The sequence below is a fragment of the Enhydra lutris genome, unplaced genomic scaffold (assembly GCF_002288905.1).
Source record: "Enhydra lutris kenyoni isolate GAN:26980312 unplaced genomic scaffold, ASM228890v2 scaffoldscaffold6, whole genome shotgun sequence".
Classification (NCBI taxonomy): Eukaryota; Metazoa; Chordata; class Mammalia; order Carnivora; family Mustelidae; genus Enhydra; species Enhydra lutris.
Genome location: NW_019154090.1, coordinates 18,494,152 through 18,508,110, shown reverse-complemented (window position 1 = coordinate 18,508,110; position 13,959 = coordinate 18,494,152). Strand labels below are relative to the sequence as shown.

General features: G+C 38.7%; 1 protein-coding gene across 1 annotated transcript in view; it reads left to right on the top strand.

Moving 5' to 3' along the window:
* The window catches only part of LOC111141399 (DNA topoisomerase I), a 96,425-nt gene that overhangs the window by 54,156 nt on the left and 28,310 nt on the right, over nucleotides 1-13,959 (top strand). Inside the window, exons 7-9 of the mRNA XM_022493917.1 lie at nucleotides 281-356; nucleotides 3,790-3,902; nucleotides 12,093-12,208. Of these exons, the coding sequence (XP_022349625.1) occupies nucleotides 281-356; nucleotides 3,790-3,902; nucleotides 12,093-12,208 (305 nt within the window). The remainder of the gene's footprint in view (nucleotides 1-280; nucleotides 357-3,789; nucleotides 3,903-12,092; nucleotides 12,209-13,959) is intronic.

The window sequence follows — 13,959 nt, the reverse complement described above, 5'->3', positions numbered from 1 at the left end:
CTGGGCATTTGGTGTCTGTTTCCATAGGTAGCCCTCCACTCCCTTCTCTTTCAGGCCTATGTGTATATAGTATAAATTGTTTTGTTCTGTGTAGGACTGTAACTCTTGGTCCTTGGTCAGGCCTTCTTTCTTCATTCCTGTTCTGACTGTAGAATGTCCAGCTAAGAATAGTTACACCTGCATTGAAAGCCTCCAAGAGGAGTTTGGAGGTCCTGATGCTGTTGGTGAGAACTACCATGTCAAAGTTGTGTTAATTGCATATTCATGTTCCCCTTTGTAGTGCTGATTATAAACCTAAGAAAATTAAAACAGAAGATATCAAGAAGGAGAAGAAACGAAAACTGGAGGAAGAAGAGGTTAGTAAAAGAGACTGTGGCCCTTGGAGGCTTGGGTTTGGAGTAGGGAGTTTTCCATAAAACAACTTTTGAAGGCAGATGAATTTTAGGGAGTGTATTGGTCTGTGGTAGAGGAAACACTGAGAAAAACTCATATATGTGTAATGGTGGCCGTGGTACTCTGAGTTTTAAGATCTCTCTTAGCCTTTCAAGGTGTCTACCCGTAGTGCTCCTGCCAGCTGATGTTTTTGGAGAAACTGCACTATCTTCATACATGCAGAGGGAGTGTTAACAAATCATACTTGGGCTTTTGATCTCAAAGAGTTTTCCTTAAGATTGTTTTTTAGCACTCTCATATCTAACCTTGCTCATCACTCACTTCGGGTAACTGTGTGTTTAAAGGCCTTTAATTGGGTGCCCCTTGGACATATGATGAAACCCAAGCTCTTTACCACAGCTCCTCCCAATCTGACCCCTGCATCTGGTGCCTGCTTTCATCTCTTTTTGCCTCTTCTCTAATTTAGCTGGTTCCAGCCACACTGGCCTCCTTTGTTTCTTTTCCACACTGGATTCTTTTGTGCTTCAGAGCTTGATGGAGCACATGCTGTTCCCTGTCTGGAACACACATGCTCTTCCTCCCTCCTTCTCCTGCCTTATCACCTTCCTTAAAATCTCAGCTCAACTTAATTACTTTGGCTTGTGGCCAATTTAAAAATACTTTAATATGGTTCCTTTTGACACTTCTTGTTTCTTATACTGCAGAGTTGTTAGCAAGTAATTCAAGAGAGGGATGTCAGAAGTTCACAGGAGTCTTAATTTTACACTCTCCTAAGAGAAGGGGTTGAGTGAGTTCTTACCTCTTACACTGCATTTGTGGTTAGCCCCGGTCATGGGCAGAATGGGTTCACAAGTATTAAGTCAGTAGCTTATGGAAGTATGAGCAGTAAAGATAGTGATAGTAGGGAGCAGTGAGTTTTAAGAGTGTAATCTATATTGTAGTAGTAAGAATGATAATAAAAATAAAAACAAAATGTAATAGATGCTTACCATGAGCCAAACACTATTAATGCTTTATATGAATCATTTCAATTTTATCTTTACAATAGCCATTACGAGGTAAATATTGCTACTATGTATTCTCTGCATTTTACAGATGCAGAAACTGAGGTATAGAGGCTGAGATCATTTGCCTGAAGTCACACAACTACTACGTAGTTAAGTCAGGATTTGATCCCATGCAGTCTGATTCCAGAACCAGTGCACTAACCACCATGTTATTCTGATTCCTGTGTAACTTTGCTGATTCTTTAAAGCCACAGGAATTAAGAAGGGTCTTTAATGAAATCACATTAAGAATATTAACAAAGGGGCGCCTGGGTGGCTCAGTCAGTTGAGTGTCTGCCTTCGGCTCAGGTTATGACCCCAGGGTCCTGCAGTCAAGCCCCATGTTGGCCTCCCTGCTCAGCAGGGAGCCTGCTTCTCCTCCTCTCTCTGCTGCTCCCCCTGCTTGTGCTTTCTCACTCTATTAAATAAATAAAATCTTAAAAAAAATATTAATGAGTAGGTGAGCCATAGATAGATGATCAGGTGCTAGGTTTAGAGAACTGTGGTTTTTCTAACAACAGGTCTGTTTTGGCCGTCAGGTTTATGAGCACCAACTCAAGGAGTGAAGAGTAAAATGTTGAGGGATTATGGTAGTCACTCCACTTTTATGTAGATGATCAGTATAGACTAGTTGGTGAAGAAGTGTAAAACTTTAGCTTTCCATGCTTTCTATATTGCCTTTGGGCCTTCGTTGAGTTGTTGAATAATAATCTTTCTATGAATTTGGAAGGAGTTAGTAATAACTATTTTAAACCATTTGGAAAAAAGGACACTTGACCTTTTTTTTTTTTTTTTTTTTTTTTAAATCTTCAGTAGCCTTCTCCCTGCAGGGGGAAAAAATACAGGCTGAAAGACTTAGAATTAATACAGTCTTCTTATGGCTGGGACCCCAGATGGCAGGAACAGTCCTGAAACCTGTACTGGCTGTGGTTTTTTTCATTTCTGGGAATTGTTCTGAAGTTTCTCAGTGACTGATTATCCCATTTTGAGGCTTGAAAACATACAATGTAGCCAGTAGTTTCCTGATGGGACCATCTGTATGCCTGTTCAGAAGCTGTTCAGAGAATGTCTTTAACTGAAAATCATTTCCCTTTCCTGTGCTGTGTTTCAGGCAAAATAGTAAACATTATCTGAATTAATATGATCCTCTAGTACTTCTCCCCAAAATACTTACATATTGTAATTCTCTATTCCTATTTTAAAATATGTCTAGTATTTGTAGTCTTTCCCTTCCTTCTGTCCCAAAGATCCATTTGCTTTAAAATCCGGAGTTTATCTTGATTGTTATCCTATCATGTAGTCCTAGAATGTTTTTATATTCCAGTCATTCCCATGAGGCACGATGTGATTTTTCTGGTAAATCTGGGCTCTCATCATGGTCAGTAGCAACTATATGACCTTGAACAGGTGAACAAACTTCCATTCCAGAGCTTTCCTTGATTATAACTGGGTATCAAATCAAATGGTCTATAAAGGTCTTTCAAGTTCTGCCATTCTGTAATTGATTTTAAGGTGACTCAAAACCGCTTTTCATAGCTATATAAAACTTGTTGAATAAAGATCTTAGATAGTTAAGACAAAGGAAAATATCCTTTTAAAGAGTTTAGATCCTGTGGAGCAGGACCTCATTTGTCAAATTGCACTTTTTTGTCTGGATGTTTGTGTTTTGAGATTTATTTCCTGTTGTTACCAAATTATATTTTTTTATATTTGTGCCGCAGTGACAGCTCATGTGGGGTCGTAGTTCAAAGAAGAGCCATAGAGAAATACTATCATAGGAATTGGTTATTATTTTAGAACCCCTCAACACTTGTTTATTGCTTCCTGACTTTGTGTATGCAAGCAACAGTGATAAGGAGGTGTTCTCTCACAGCCCCTCTCAGATTCAATCAGGAATTCCCTTTCAAATTATATATTATTTAAATACAGTGTCTCCTATTCCCATTATTGGATGGTGTTTGAAGAGGATTTTGAAGATGGTGTTTGAAGATGAGTAGAATTTGAAAACAGGTGGGGATAATACACTGGGATGACTCTCTGTGGCAGTGCTTTCCCAAACATTCCTCGGAGGGTAAAAAATATATATATAATTTCCCAGGCTTTTGCCATGCAAAATGAGTGTTTTTAACTACTTTCTCAGGTAATCATTTGTCAGGGAGTTTGGGGAAATACTGCCCTATAGAAAGAGACCAATAAATTTTCACTCTATCAAATTTTAGAGCATTAGATTTTAAGAACTCCAGTTTTAATATTCTGTGATTCCAGTTTTACTTCCTAATGGTTCTTCAAAACTACTTTTAAAATGTGGTTGGTACTTACTTAAGTGCTTTCTTACCATGTTTCTTTGTAGGATGGTAAATTGAAAAAACCCAAGAATAAAGATAAAGATAAAGATAAAAAAGTTCCTGAACCAGATAGCAAGAAAAAGAAGCCGAAGAAAGAAGAGGAGCAGAAGTGGAAATGGTAACATTGCAGCACTGGGTTACAATGTCAGCTCTCGGATTCCACAGCCTAATTAAGCAAGAGTGTTATTAAAATTTAATAGCCTGATGTTTGGAGGAGGAGGAAAGTACTTAAAAAAACTCTCCAGAATATCAACATTCTGAAATAAGTTATCCAGATCGTAGTGAGAAGGCTAACTAGCTTTCAGCCTATTGAATCTAAAAACTAGGTTCCACCCTGTTGAACAGAATGAACTATGAAAGTAGACTGTGTGTAGGGATTTGGCATATGAAGAAAGTTGCATTTAAAATGATAGGAACAATAGTAGCCAAACTATGGAAAGAACCTAGATGTCCATCAGCGGATGAATGGATAAAGAGGATGTGGGTGTGTGTGTATGTATATCATCATATATATATATGTGATTTTATATATATATATATATATATGGTGATATATATATCATATATATACACACATATATGTATATATTACATATATATATGTACATATATATAGTATATACTGCATAGTGTTTTATCACATATATATGTGATAGAATACTATGCAGCCATCAACCCCCCCCCAATCCTGCCATTTGCAACAGTGTGGATGGAACTAGATGGTATTTTGCTAAGCGAAATAAGGCATTCAGAGAAAGACAGTTTTCATATGATTGCTCTGGTATGAGGAATTTGAGAGGCAGGGCAGGGGGTCTAGGTGGGTAGGGAGGGAGAGAATGAAACAATATGGGACCAGGGAGAGAGACAAACCATAAGAGACTCTTAATCTCAGGAAACACACTGAAGGTTGCTGGGGGGTGGGGGGTGGGGGGGTGGCTGGGTTATGGACATTGGGGAGGGCATGTGCTATGGTGAGTGCTATGAATTGTGTAAGACTGCTAATTCATCGACCCGGACCCCTGCAGCAAATAATATATTACATGTTAATAAAAAAATAAAATGGGAGGGACAAAATTTTAAAAATGATAGGGAAAAGATGGATTATTTTATAAATCATGTTCAGGAAACTACCTATTCATTAAAAAAAAAAAAAAACCTCCAAAGAAAATCTCGATAAATATTTTTAAATTGTAGAGTAATGAAGATCTTTTGAGGAAGGACATACGACCAGAGACATAAGAAAAAGGTTTACAACATTGGTAAATCAAAATTAAAATGTTGTAAAAAAAAAATTAAAATATTGTATATAGCAAACAAACTCATGCCATTAAAAGGGGAAATATTTGCACTACAAAGGGCTAAGATTCTTAATGTGAAAAAGCTCTTTTAAAAATGAAGGGAACAGTCTTAGAAAAGTGATCAGTAAACATCTTAAAATATGGGCAAAGAAAAATTCCAAGAAAATGATGAATGATGAATCTTTTTGTGTAATGCCTCTCAAATTAGGAAACATTAATGAATATCAGAATATCTAGGCTTGTGTCTGAGAAAACGGGTGTCCTCACTGGGAGTAAAGATTCAGTCTCTTTTAGAGGAGAATAATAATAGCAGGTTACTTTTGAGATGTGTGTTTAGGTGGGAAATTTGATTTTTTATTTAACAAATTTTGGTGTTTGGAATTGTGAGATTAAGTATTTTTAATACTGGTACTTCTTAAAACTTTGTATGATTTAACTACTGTACCAATTATACATGATTTGTAGTTGTGTTGAAAAGAGTCAAATGATCCAGAGATTTGTAAGTTAGAAAAAAATAATTTCTTTCCCCAATTCCCATTTTTCCTTTTTCAGCTTTGAGGTAACCACTTTTCATAGTTCGTTATGTAGTGTTCCAGACCCATTTGTATGTGTTTACTCTATGGCTCTTATAATTTAGAATAGTAATCTCCCTAGCACAGCACGCCTAAGGAAAAGGGAGAGATGAGTGTGACCAGGGAGGTGTCTGAGAGCAGCAGAGCTATAGTGGCAGAAATGCCCAGCACAGCTGTGTAATTGGCATTGTTGGTGTGAACACATATGGGGTTAAAATGAAAGTGTGGAAAAGGAAAATCACAGAGCAAAGGAATTCTGGGCCTTTCCAAAGCCAGAACCAGGAAACAAAAGGATATGTGTGGTTTTTTTTAATTCTTCTTTTTTTCCCTCTCATTTTTTCCTTTGGAACTAATCAAAGTTTTTCAGAGATAGATATTCACCTTTATTATTATTTTTTTAAAGATTTTATTTATTTATTTGTCAGAGAGACAGAGCAAGTACCGGCAGTCAGAGTGGCAAGGAGAGGCAGAGGGAGAAGCAGGCTCCCTGTGGAGCAAGGAGCCTGATGCAAGACTCGATCACAGGACGCTGGGATCATGACTGAGCCGAAGGCAGCCACTTAATCAACTGAGCCACCCAGGCATCCCAAATATTCACCTTTACTAAAAACAATTTTTAGGGTGCCTGGGTGGCTCAGTTGGTTAAGCTGCTGCCTTCGGCTCAGGTCATGATCCCAGAGTCCCGGGATCGAGTCCCACATCAGGCTCCTGGCTCCTCAGGGAGTCTGCTTCTCCCTCTGACCTTCTCCTCTCTCCTGGTCTCTCTTACTCTCTCTCTCAAATAAATAAAATCTTTAAAAACATTTTTCTTTTTAAAAATTTTTTTATTTGTAGAGAGAGAGCCAGGGGCGAGGGAGGGAGAGAATCTCAAGCAGGCCCCCACTGAGGAGAGCCTGACACGAGGCCCGATCTCACAACCCTGAGATCATGGCCTAAACTGAAATCAAGAAGTCATATGCTCAACCAACTGAGCCACACAGGCACCCCTAAAACAGTTTTTGATGATAAAATGAAATATCCCCCCACCTTTTTTTTTTTCTTAAGATTTTATTTATTTATTTGACAGATCACAAGTAGGCAGAGAGGCAGGCAGAGAGAGAGGAGGAAGCAGGCTCCCTACTGAGCAGAGAGCCTGATGTGGGGCTCGATCCCAGGACCCTGGGATCTTGACCTGAGCCGAAGGCAGAGGCTTTAACCCACTGAGCCACCCAGGCGACCCCCTTTTTTTGAGAAATAAAGAGGGGAAGAGCAAAACCAGAAGGTGAGAGAGAATCTTAAGCAGGTTCCATGCCCAGCAAGGAGCCTGTCATGGGGCTCCATCTCATGACCCTGAGATCCTACCTTAAGCCAAAATTAAGATGCTTAACTGACTGAGCCACCTAGCCACCCTAAGATAAAATGAAACAATTATGTAAATTAGGGGTTATTAGGAGTTACGAGAATGGTGGGTTAGTAATTCATTAGTCTTTTATAAGTCTGTCAGAGTTCTATTGTGGGTGCTCAATAAGTGTTCATTGAATGAACAAGATCATTTCCTTATCATCACTAGCTCCCTACTGTCTTCCCCCTTCCTTTGGAGCCTTGGCTCTCCTTGGATTCTGTAGCAGATACACTCTTATCCTGTTCTTGCCTTGTATGGAATTAGATACTCTGAAAGGGCCTAATAACCTAATTTTGCTTCTGTGGTTGAAATCCTTATCAGTGTTGCCACACATTAATTCTGAGAGACCTTAACCTTTGATTTTTATTTTATTTTGGTTTAAGTGGGATTGGTTAGTCTTCAACTAAAGATGATTGGTTTGGGGGTAAGCATTCTTTTCTTCTACAGCCTCTGGTGCATGCCATCCTTAAGTCTGATTGTTAAATTTTGTGCTTTCCTTAAGCACATTGCTTGATGGCACACTGTAATTTTTTGTAAGTAGAAAACAAAAATTATCAGCCTCTTAGCTGATAGCTGGCCCTTTCTTCCCATCATGGCAGGCTGCCTGCTGTACTCTGAAGTCAGTGGTCCAGTTCTCAGTGACTGCCACTGAGCAGATATGGGCTTTTTTTCATCATTCCTCTTGCTCTCCCACTGAAAGACATACTTCATCAGTTTGGCAAACATGCAGACTTCTTGCTTTCTCCAAAGTCTGCAGATTTGTTAATGTTGTCAAAAAGAAACCAGCAAAACTTTGATCTTTATCTCCTCTTTGGTAATTGTGAAGAAGGGAAAATGGTTCAGATCCCCTCTGGGTTTCTTTATTGTATCACTCTTTCCCCATAGAGACAATGTTCCAAGTGGTGCTGGTATCCTCAGGCCTGTGGGAAAACTTAACTGGGATCCCCTTGTATTTAAGGGTTACCCATTATAGGTGTGCTGGGAGGTTCAGGTCTGCCTTGAGTTAAATATACTTTTTTTTATCAGGGCTGACCTGTTAGAAGTCCCGTGTTTGTTCTTCACAAAAAAAGACCTAGAAATTGGGGAATTCCTTGCTGGTGTTAGGTGACTTAACTAGAGGTTTCAATTTCTTTTAGCAAAGACAAAATGCTGTAAGGAGTTAAGGTTATAATGTAAGCAATTAGTGTTCAAAGACCAGGACTCACAAATAGAGTCAGTTATAGTGATAAGATATTTATGGGATATGGATTGATCCTCTTCTCAAACCAGAGAAACTGTCCTTGATTCCACCTTCCCCTTTTCAAGTCTGTTTTACTGTCAAATGCATAACTGCCTTGAATTCATAAGCCTGTCGTAGAGGAGTCATTTTGATGTCTAAGTGTTTGTTTTTCTTAATTTTGTTGGTGAGCCGTTGGTACAGGCCTGCTGTTTTTATTTGTGTAGTAATAATTGTTGGTCCAGTGGTATTTTTAGCCTCCTGATGGATACTTTCTGTTTAAACTGAGGTTTAGTGTTGAATGATTGACTGTATCAGTTATTTTGCTTAAATGGTAAGTTACTGTGGGTCCTCGGGATGAACATGTTGGAATGAGGAAGAATTATAAAAAGTTTGGAGTCTTAATTAAAAACCACTGAAGTTGATGAGAAGAATGGAACCAAGTCCTAGTATAAGGGAAATTAGGGTTCTCAGCATCTTCTCACAGTTACTCAGTGACTGCTTCATGTAGACTTCCTGGAGCACATACATGCCTGCATACATAATATATACATACATGTGAATTTTCTCTTATTTGGAGAGTAATAAGAGATTTGGATGAGTGGGTCCCTGCACTCAGGCCTTTCTATGCCAGTGTCTAGTTGGGAGATCCTGCCAGTTTCATGTGGCAGGTTGGTTACTGAGAATAGTGCTCCTTCTAGGTTTAAGATTTTGTTAAATCTTGACTTGGAGATTTTTAAAAATTATTTCTAATTGTTGTAAAATAAAAACATAATATTTACCATATTAGCCATCTTTAAGTGTGCAAAGTGTATTAAGTACATTCGCATTGTTGTGTAACCCTTACCACTACCATCCGTCTTCAGAATTCTCTTCACCTTACAAAACTGAAACTCTCCCTCATTCCCCCTTTCCCCTGGACCCTGGTCACTATCCTGCTGCTTTTTGTGTCAATGAATTTTATTACTTTATGTATCTCATGTAAGTGGAAATACACAATATGTGGCCTTTTGTGACTGGCTTATATTTCACTTATGAAAATGTCTTCCAGGTTCATCCATGTTGTGGCATGTGTCAAAATTTCCTTCTTTTCTAAGGCTAATTAATATTTCATTGTATGGAGAGACCACATTTTGTTTATCCGTTCATCTACTGAAGACACTTGGGTTGTTTCAACCTTTTGGCAATTGTGAATAGTGCTACTGTGAACATTGGAGAACAAAGTATTTAATACCTGCTTTCAGTTGTTTGGTTGTATTCCTAGGAGTGAGATTGCTAGGTCATATGGTAGTTCTGTGTTGTACTTTCTAGCAGTCGTTCACAGTATACAATTGTGTACTGATTTCTACAGTGGCTGAATGGTTTGCATTCTCACTAGAGGTGCATAAAGGTTCTAATTCCTCCACATTGTCATCAGCAATTTTTATTTCCTGGTTTGTTCTTGTTTTTATAATAGTCATCCTAATAGGTGTGAGTGGTATCTCCTAGCTTTGATTTATATTTCCTATTTATTTATATATTTATATATTTTATATAATATATTTTTATATATATCCTATTTATTTATATATTTATTTATATATTTATATTATATTTCCTAATAATTGGTGATGTTGAACATTTTTTTTCAGATGCTAACTGGCCATTTGTGTATCTTTGGAGAAATTTATTTGAGTCCTTTGCCAGTTTTTCAAATTGGCTTGGTGGTGGTTTTGTGGCTGAGTTGTATTCTTTATTCTAGGTGTTAATCCTTTATCAGATATATGCTTTGCAAATCTTTTCTCTCATTTGTGGGTTGCCTCATCACTCTTGTGTCCTTTGATGTACAGTTTTTAACTTTGTAGTCCAATTGATCTTTTTCTTTTGTTGCCTGTGCTTTTGGTGTCTTATCTAAGAAATCATTGCTGAATGCAAAGTCATGAAGCTTTTGCCTTGTGTTTTCTTTTAACAGTTTTATAGTTTTAACCTTTGTGTGTGGGTCTCTGATCCATTTTGAGTTTACTTTTTTATATAGTATAAGGTAAGGGGCCAACTTCATTCTTCTGCCAGTTTCTTCTTCATTCATCTAGTTTTCCCCACACCATTTGTTGAAGAGATTTCCTTGCTCCATTGAATGGTCTTGGCACCCTTGTCAAAAATCACTTGACCATCTGTGTTGACTTTGATTTTATAGTGATGCTCTTATTATAGGAGTTTGATATGTATAATTTTTATTTAATGTTTCTAAACTTTGTTTAAAACATTGGAGTTAGAAAAAAATACTGGAGTTAAAAGATGATCAGAAGTAATAGAATATGCATAATTAGCCTTTATAAGGATTCTGTAGAACTTTAGGGCTTTTAATTTTAAAGTAGAAATAGTGAAGATTAAAATCTGTGAAGTTTTTTGTTTGTTTTTAAAGAATTTATTTGACAGACAGTGATCACAAGTAGGCAGAGAGGCAGGCAGAGAGAGAGGAGGAAGCAGGCTCCGTGCTAAGCAGAGACCCCTATGTAGGGCTCGATCCCAGAACCCTGGGATTATGACCTGAGCCGAAGGCAGAGGCTTTAACCCGCTGAACCACCCAGACACCCCCAAAATCTGTGAAGTTTTAAAATATTCCATCTGTTAAGACAACTGACTGACTCAAACAAAATGGTGGTGATGGTGAGAAGCTATGTCTAATTCCAAAAAAGGACAGACTTAGAGACATCAACCAATTGCAGTGCATGATCCTTAATTGTATCCTGGCCTATAAAACACATTTTGGGGAGGCCTGGGTGGCACAGTCAGTTAAGCCGCCGCCTTCGGCTCAGGTCATGATCCAGGGTCCTGGGACCGAGTCCTGGATCGGGCTCCTTGCTCAGCGGGGAGCCTGCTTTTCTCTCCACCTCTGCCTACTACTCTGCCTGCTTGTGCACGGGCGTGCATGCGTGCTTTCTCTCTCTCTCTCTCTGACAAATAAATAAAATCTTTTTTAAAAAAACACATTTTAAATATAATTGGGAAGTTTTTAGTATGGTCTAGGTATTAGACGCTAATTTTGTTAGATGTGATAATAGTATTATAGTTTTGTGACAGCCTTATTTTTATGGAGATGTTTAGAGGTGAGGTGTCATATCTGCAAAGTACATTGCTGAAAATGGTTCAGCAGAAGATAGGAAACTTAGCATAATGTTAACAGTTGTTGAATGTAAGTGAATGGGTATATGGTATTCCTTTTATATTTGTTTTTCTGTATGTCTAACCATTTTTAAAGTAAAAAGGCTTTTTATTTTGTCGTTTTTTGGTAAAAAGGTTTTTTAAAAGCTGTTTCCACTAAACTTTACATTCACTTATCAGGGTCTCCTACACAGCTCTAGCTAACCCATAAATAACCTTGACCTCAGTATACCCCAACCAAACTATTATTTCCCAGTCTTCTGTTGTATTATGTACTTTCTTACAGAGTTGTTTTTCCCTCTACCTTCACCTGCCACCTCCTTCCCAGGAGGCCTTTTTCTGTGTTTCAACAGCTAAGTAATACCTCTGCTATGGGTGCCACTGCGGTAAAACAACTGTTTGCATTTCCATATCCTCCATTTGTTGCCAAGCTCCTTGAGTGGGGATCCCTTGTACTCAGTCTTAAAACTGAACTGTTGAACTGTGTTTTCCTGTGTTCACCTGAGTATTTCACTGTATTTGTTGTGAGTGTTGGCTTTTTCAAAGTGAAAATGGTTATTTTGATCCAGGCCTTGAATGTGGGGCCCAAAGTTATCCTCGAGCATCAATCAATTGAGCAGATTTATTATTTGGGCATTTATTAGGTGATAATTTCTGTATTAGGTGATCACTAAATGAGGTTATGCTCTGTCGTTTAAAGGTGGGAAGAAGAGCGCTACCCTGAAGGAATCAAGTGGAAATTCCTGGAACATAAAGGCCCTGTATTTGCTCCACCATATGAGCCTCTTCCAGAGAGTGTCAAGTTTTACTATGATGGTGAGTTCGAAGGTTGTCTAATTCTTGGCCAAGAAAAGAGTCTCCTTCTATTTAGGAATAGAAAATGAGAAGGATCTTGTGCTATATAATCCTTTTTGCTTATTTCATTTTGTTTTATTGTCCTTGTGTGGTTTGGGGGAAGGGTCTTACTTAAATCCTAAAGGCCCATTTGGTGATGAAGAAGTGCCTTGAGAAAGAGGCCGTTAATGTCTCAACTGCATGGTCCCCAAAATGTCCATCTACAAAGGTCACAGCACTTGATCCCCAAAGTTAAATGTTTTTATGTGAACTTTATTTGTGCGGAGCTACTCTTTGTAAGACTTATTAGAAAAGCCTTACTTGTATGGTAGTATTTTACTTTAGTGATACAGTGTAAGCTGACAAGCTCTTGTATTTGGTTGAAGATTAATTAGCCATCAGCCTCTAGGTAGGTAGGGCTGGTAAGTGTCTGTCATTAACTATATATGTAGCACAACACTATGCCGTTATGTGCAGTCAGATTTTATGGGCTGCTGTGAAGAAGTGCCCTGCCTGGTTCTCTTAGAACATTCAGAATTGTCCCATTAACTACCATTGGTATTTCTGTCCTTGAGTAGAATTTAAGAGTCTGTTTTTTGGGGGGGGGGGGGAAGAGTCTGTCTTTGACACTCCTTCTGTTTGCAGTGTAGCACTATGCAGATGGGAATGCTCAGCTGACTTCCTTCATTCCAAGAGTTCTATCCAGAAAGGGCTAGAACATTTTCCGCTCAAACCCCTATGTGCTTAAGATTCACCAGGTAGATCTGGGCTCATTTAATAGATGTAGAATAATAGTATTGGGTGCTTTTAAACCAAGTGGTCTGCTGACCAAACTTTGAGAAATACTGGGCAGGAAAACTGCTGAGAGGCATCAGTGGTGAACAGTTGAGAGTTCTGGTGCATCTCTTTGTCCACTAGCCAGGGACCTTAGGGCCACAGATACTTACAGATAAAGGTAGTAGTTTATACTGGAAGGCTGGGTCTTGCAAGGGGACATGTCAGACTTGCCAAGCTGGAATTCATTTTTTAAAACACAGTTTATTCAGTGTCCCTGTGTTAGACATTAAGACCCAGCAGTGGACAATAACGACTAATCCCTGATCATGTGTCCTCAGTGACAAATGCTTACATCAGATAAACATTCTGACTAATGTTTACCAGAACACACAGGACACAAATCTATTAGCTCTTATAGTTGGTCATTCCTGGAAATGCTCAAATATGACTCCACAGCCAAACTCCGATGAAGAAAAAGAGCCTAGAACCTTGAAGAAGACCATCCTGAAAGTCGGTGTATTCTGTAGCTCAAGTCTGTTCTTACCAAGACCTTTAGAAAGCTCAACTAGTAAAGCCCCACTTTGAGATTCAGAGTGAGTTGAAAGAAAGCTAGATTCTGTAGTCTCTGGGTTCTCTCTCTCTCTCCCTTTCTCTATTTTTTTTTTTTTTTTTTTTTTAAGATTTTTATTTGCTTTAGAGTGAGAGAAGAGGGAAGGGGCAAAGAGTCCCTGGCAAACTTCACACTGAGTGCAGAGCCTGATGCAAGGCTCAATTCTCATGACTCTGAGACCACGATCTGGGCTGAAACCAAGAGTCAGACACCTAACCAACTGAGCCACCCAGGTGTCCCCGGGTTTCTCTTTTCAAGACGAGAAGCCAAGGCCTGAACCAGGCATCACTGGTCACTGTGGTCCCTTCCTCCATTCCTGCCCAGTCTTCCATTATAGGAACTCCAA